The sequence below is a fragment of the Aphelocoma coerulescens genome, chromosome 27 (assembly GCF_041296385.1).
Source record: "Aphelocoma coerulescens isolate FSJ_1873_10779 chromosome 27, UR_Acoe_1.0, whole genome shotgun sequence".
Taxonomy (NCBI): Eukaryota; Metazoa; Chordata; class Aves; order Passeriformes; family Corvidae; genus Aphelocoma; species Aphelocoma coerulescens.
The window spans coordinates 4,183,323-4,189,448 of record NC_091040.1 but is presented as its reverse complement, the minus strand read 5'-3'; the positions used below and the strand labels follow the sequence as shown (position 1 = coordinate 4,189,448).

Genomic DNA, 6,126 nt, shown 5'->3' with positions numbered 1-6,126 from the left:
GTGGGATGGGTCAGGAGTGGTCCATGTTGGAGTGCTGGGTGGACAGAGGGGTCATACCAGTGCTCAAAGGATTCCTGAGTGCATGTGCTTGTGAACCCTGAGGGTGTCACGTTGTGTCTGCCAGCCCCATCATGCTTGGTGCTTGTGTGTTACCTGTGTCCTATGTGGGGTGCTGCTGAGAGCAGCATCTTGGCTGGGGCTGTCTAACAGTGTCATCTGTGTGTCACTTGTCCACGTGTCTGTGTGTCACAGCAGTTCAGCATCAGGGCTGGCTGACCCTGCAAACAGGAAAGGAACAGCCATGTCCTCAGCTTGGACAGAAACCCTGGGTATGGGGCCCCCAGGCTGGGGTGTCAGTGGCCACACAGGAGGGTCCTGGAGCACAGCTGCTGAAGGCAGCAGCTGCTCTTCACATGGCTTAACACAATCATCAGAGACACCTGCCCTGAGGCAGAGGGGCACAGCAGTTGGCTCAGGTGTGCCTGCAGAAACACTCTGCTAGCCCTGAGCACCAGAACGCCAGCACTGGGGTAACACAACACCTGTACTCAGAATCACAAAGTCTTGCAGCCTGAGGACCAGGGCTTCCTTAAGGCCATCAAAAGCAGACACATCCAATCTAGATTTCAGCCTGCTATCACCCAAACACACATCTTTTGTGGCTCTACTACAGAAAAAGGGGCATGGGGTGTGTGTGAATTTATCATGATGGAAAGGCTTAACTGCACTCAGAAGACAGTGCTTCCAGATCCCAAATACAGATTCAGATGACGAGCTCATTTAAACCTGTGATGTATTTAAGCCAAACACCATGCAGAAGCAACTTTTCAGAAGTCCCCAGTGAGTTACACATCCAGGCAGGGAGTCCAAGGCTTGGGAACTCTGCTTTGTGGCAGTCCTCTGTGGGATACAACACCTCTTCTAGAAGAGCTGAAGGTGACAGTTCTTCTCCAGCTATACTTGTTTCCATTTCCAGTCACAACGCACAGCCATTGCAATCATCAAGGTACATACAGGCACAGAAATGACCTAACTGGGTTGGCCAACCAGCCTGGCTGACAGAAGGATGCTGCAGACCACAACATCTGGGGAAGCTCTGAAGCCTGAGGTTCCAAAAACCCAGCTGAAGTAACTAAAGCAGCAGTGCTGATTGTCCCCACTGTACTGGCCCACAAGGCACTGGCTCTGTATCTCAGAGTAGGTCAGCCCACTCTCACAGACAGGAAAGTGAAGCACATGGGAAGAGGAAGGAAGCTGCACCTTACTTAACAGGCAGCAAAGACACAGTCCAAGCAACCCACATGTATCTCAAACCATATTGCTTTTGTGACTATTCCCAAAGTCCCCTTTCACCTGGCTCTGCTTACACTAACTGCAAAGACTATCTCCAGTTCCATCTACAGTCCCATTCTGATTTTCCTGCCTGGAAAGCCACCAGATTGCCATTCTGTCTCCAGGATGTACTGAGTAAAGAGGCAGAAGAGTGGGGCATCTAGACTTCACCAAGACTGATTCTTCAGCTACTCTTAACAACATGTCATAAACCAGAAATACGTGGACTGCTGTTGTTCTGGATGGTTTCTTACTTCAAGAGTAGGTCTTTATCTGCCTGAAGTAACTTTTAATAGCATTTTAGAGTCCCAGCTTACATCACACTATATTTCTCCAGAAGTACTGCTATAATAAACTTCACTGCTCTGTGGACTTCACACCCTGCAACCCACTTTAGGATGTGGAAGTGGGTCAAGGGAAGCATATGGGTACATTTCCTGCCACTACAAGATGATGAAATTGCCATCTTCTCTACAAGGGAAGAGGTACTGCTTCCCAAGGCAGACCAGGCAGGTGGGATATTCTCAGTGCTCAGTCAGGAGGAACACCCTGAACACAAGTACCACCTCAAGGGATCACTTAAAGAAAACCACCCCAATCTGAGGTAAGCACAATGATGGCAATGGCTGAAATGCTCCTTTAGACTAAAGCAGTGACTGGCACTGCCTCACACAGTGATGTACCACCCAGTTTTCCTCAGCACAAGCTTAGATGTAATGGGCACTCGGCCAAGGCAAAGCAGTCCAGGGGCCACAGTCTGACTGTCACCCTTTTCCCTACAGGCTGGCAAAGCAGTGCTCTCCTTCATCCCTGCTGCAGCACAAGGGATATGGAACCCTGGCAGGGGGTAATTCTTTGGACTAGACTCAGCTGAAGGTACTGAGACATCAACTTGGTACCAGCCACAAGAAAAGAGAGGGCAGAGTCTCCAAGCACTCAGTATTCAGCACCCTTTGCACTCCCCTGAAGATGGATCTTCTCCCACAACTACTGAGACTGAGAAAGAGACTTATGCTCCTCTGCTTTGCCTATGTCATCATGGGGAAAAACAGGAAGGGTGACTTCCAGTACCATGGAAGAACTACAACAGCATTACAACCTGTTTCTTGATGCCAGCTGTCTCTCAGGGGAGAAGACATTACACCCCCAGCTGCTTTGCCAGCAGTTCACACACACACCATGCAAAAGGGAAGACAGGCAATTCCACAGTCACAATCCTTTGAGGGGCTTGTGCCCTTCCCCAAATGCAGGTAATGTTGAGATTCAGAAGGCAGTAAGGAGGATTCCTAAACTGGGGATGCACACAGGGAGATACATGGGGAAAAGATCGCTCACCCTTTCTGGATGGGGATGGGGCAGTGTGAAGGGGCAGGGCATCCCTCTTTCATGGGAAGGCACATCCCATGAGCTCACAAAAACAGGGCCCAGCCCAGCCCAACTGGAGAGGCCTTAACCCACAATGTCCTTCAGAGCTCCAGCCAGGTCGGGGAAGATGAAGTGGTAGCCACTCTCCAGGGTGCGTTTTGGCAGCACCCTCTGTCCCTCCAGCAGCATGACCGCCCGCTCTGCCCCAAAGACAGCCCGCACTGCCCAGGCAGGCACTGGCACCAGGGCCGGGCGCCCCAGGGCTGCAGCGAGCTCCTGAGCAAAGGTGCCATTGGAGGTGGCAGGGGAGGATGGGGCAACACCATTGAGGATGCCTTGCACAGACTCTTTCTCCAGGGCATGACACACAATCCCAGACAGGTCCCGAATGTGGATCCATGGGAAGGGCTGGAGTCCAGAGCCCAGGGGGCCTCCAAGTCCCAGACGGAAAGGCAAGAGCATCTGAGAGATTGCACCACCATCCTGACCCAGCACTACACCTGTGGGGAGAAGAGAGTGAGACAAGGTGCCCCTGCCCAAAGGGCAAAAGCCCCCACCACACCCAGACCTACAAGCAGGAGAATCCTTAGGGGGCTGGACTGGAACAGGACACCAACAAAGAGAAACAGAAGAGCTGGTGCCCTTTACCCACCTCTTCCCAGCCTCGCCCCAGCAGTAAAGCAGAGTCACCCTTAACAAGCATGATGCCCCATCTCACCTGATCTCACCACAACTCCACGAGCTGGGCTCCCAGGGATGAGAGCTGCAGCCTCCCACGAGCTCACCAGGCGTGAGAAGAAGTCAAAATCCCCTCCTGGACTGTCTTCAGTATACTCAGCTGTGGGGCTGGGGCGGTAATAACCTGCAGGGTAACAGCAAAAAGGGAATCAAGGGTTGAATGATGCCACCAAGCCCCCCCTTCCCCATCAGACCATCTTCTCTGCCTCCAGGAGCTCAGAACTCCTGTGAGGAAAGGCTGAGAGAACTGGGATTGCTCAGCCTGGAAAACAGACCTAACTGCAACCTTCCAGTACCTGAAGGGAGCCTACAAGAAATCTGCAGAGAGACTATTTGCAAGGGCCTGGAGTACCAGGACAAGGGGGAATTGCTTCAAATTGAAAGTAAGTTTAGATTGGCTATCAGGAAGAAAATCTACCCTGTGAGGGTGGTGAGGCTCTGGCAAAGGTTGCCCAGAGAAGCTGTGGCTGCCTCATCCCTGGAAGTGTCCAAGGCCAGGTTAGACCGGGCTTGGAGCAAGCTGGGAACAGTGGAAGATGTCCCTGCCCATGGCAGGGGTGAAACTGGATGGGCTTTAAGGCCCCTTCCAACCCAAACCATTCTGGGATTCTATGAGCTCGAGCACTCCACCAGGGACATCCTCATATGAACAGCACAGGGTCTCTGATGGCAATGCTGACAAGTTTTTGAACTACCAGTGCACTCTACGGGTTCAGCAGGATGCACTAACACTCAGGCAGCCCCAAAACCCAAACAGGCCTGCAAGCATCACACTGAAGTGGCTGGAAGGTGCCTGCTTTAATACTGGGCATCACAGAGCATAAACCACGGCAGCTTTGAAGACTGCAGCAAGCAGAAATGCAAAGTTGGAGATAATGCAGAGAGCTTCAGCTGAGGCCTTACTCAGACAAACTGGTTCTACGGAATGCCTAAAGGCTTTCACAGGGAAACACAAAAAAACGTCTGTCCTAATGACACCAAGACAAAGCATACAGACCCAAATTCCTCTCCAGCAGTACTAAAAAGCTTATCATGGCTTGCCTAAACACAGTGACATTGATGGCAATGAAGCTGACATTTCAAGGCAAGATATGTGCTCCCATGGAACTGTGTTTCTGTCTGCAGGTAAAACCTCTCCAGGTCAGCATGAGGGATGTCTTGGCCAGGCCCAACCAATACCTACGCCAGTGACCAGCACCCAAGCACGGGGTGCCTGTTCAGCAGCAGCAATGGCTTTGGCCAAGGTCTTCGTGGTCTCCACCCGGCTGCTGATGACTTCCCTGGAGAAGGCATCACCCCATCTGGAAAAGGGAGAACTATGGATTATACACCTCACAAGACACCCCAGGAAACACTACCCCCAAGGGGGATCCCGGCAACACCCGCTCACAGGCACAGCAGAGGTCACTCCCCCCACCCCAGAGCAAAGGGAGGACGTGTCATTTACAACATAAATGCAGGGGAGCTTTGGAAGATGGTGGCTCTTCCCTTAAAAGATTGTGGGGTTTGGACTGCCTTAGGACAAAGTCAGCAAAGGAGCTAGACACCAAAGCTGGTGCTCCTCCCAGAAGTTAAACTTTGGTTCTGATTTTGCATTATCAAATATAGGCACCCAATGTCCTTTTGAAAACGTGGGACTAATTCTTCTGGCCTCCAGCTGTAGATCCAGAAGGGAACTTTTCTTCCAAAGGTCTCTCAGAACCTACCAGGCCCACAGAAATGTTTTGGGTACTTGAGGATGCAAATGTCAACAATCAGTTAACTCAAGAGCTTCCTGATGATGTTGTTTTCTCCCTTCCCACCTTGTTGCCTTCACCTTGTCCCAACAGCACTATGGAAGATCAAGTTACCTGCGGAAAGGGTTGAGGACATTTTCACCAGCCAAGTTGACCACAGCATCGCACGGGGGCAGTCCGGAGCGGGACAACTCTTCCTAGGCAGGAGTAACAGAGACATCACACATCAAGCCTCCCCTCTACTCAAGCCTTCCCTACAAATAAGCAGGGCAGGCTCCTAGGAACTCCAGCCAGCTTCTTCCTGACATCTCTGGGGCACAAGCACGAATGAAGCAGGTTTTGCTCCTTGGAGCTACAGCAGCACCCATTTCAATGACTGTGACCCATGGAGCACCCAGCAGCCCAAAAGTACATCCACAGGAGCCAGACTTCCCTTGGCAGAGTCCTTCTACGCCATGGAAAGCCAGGGTGCGCAGGCCTGTTTCTCAGCCCTGTCGCGTTCCCCCTCTTGCGAGCGCTCCCCTTTCATACCCAGCTGATCCGATCCGTGCCCCCTTGTCGGGACACGTGGGTCACTTGGTGCCCTCGGCTCCGCAGCAGCTGGGTCAGGGCTCGGCCCACGAAGCCCGTCCCACCACCTGGTGAGAGACAGACAGGCAGTCACCGCTGTGCCCCTGGGCCACCGCTCCTCGGGCGCAGAGGCGAACTGTGTCTGGGAGCGCATCACCGCAGCCCCGGCAGCGCCGCCGGGCCCTGGCCCACGCACCACCTCCAGCTTCCCATACCCTGGAGAAGAGGTGGCCTGGGCCTGGCCCCAACCCAGCGGGCAGCACCCACAATCCCACCCGCCCACCCCTTCCCCGAAACTCCGCTCCCCTCAGGGCCCCGCTCCCCTCAGGGCCCCGCACTCACCCACCACCACCCGCATTGCGGAGCCGCGCGTGCGCCGAGCAGC

General features: G+C 53.3%; 1 protein-coding gene across 1 annotated transcript; it reads right to left on the bottom strand.

The window, feature by feature from the left end:
* Positions 1-776: 776 nt before the first annotated feature.
* SDR39U1 (short chain dehydrogenase/reductase family 39U member 1) lies at positions 777-6,126 on the bottom strand. Its single transcript, XM_068996435.1, has 6 exons — positions 6,084-6,126; positions 5,703-5,809; positions 5,286-5,368; positions 4,615-4,736; positions 3,416-3,559; positions 777-3,197 (listed from the first exon to the last, which is right to left on the bottom strand). The coding sequence occupies exons 1-6, from the start codon at positions 6,097-6,099 to the stop codon at positions 2,782-2,784; spliced, it is 888 nt and encodes a 295-aa protein (XP_068852536.1). The 5' UTR covers positions 6,100-6,126; the 3' UTR covers positions 777-2,781.

What these genes read in the sequence shown, in the direction of transcription:
- SDR39U1 (XM_068996435.1), bottom strand. An exon ending in GCACGGATCGGATCAGCTGG is followed by an intron (nt 5,369 to 5,702) that starts GTATGAAAGGGG and finishes ACTCCTGCCTAG; the next exon opens with GAAGAGTTGTCCCGCTCCGG. An exon ending in GGTGCTGGTCACTGGCGTAG is followed by an intron (nt 3,560 to 4,614) that starts GTATTGGTTGGG and finishes GTTACCCTGCAG; the next exon opens with GTTATTACCGCCCCAGCCCC.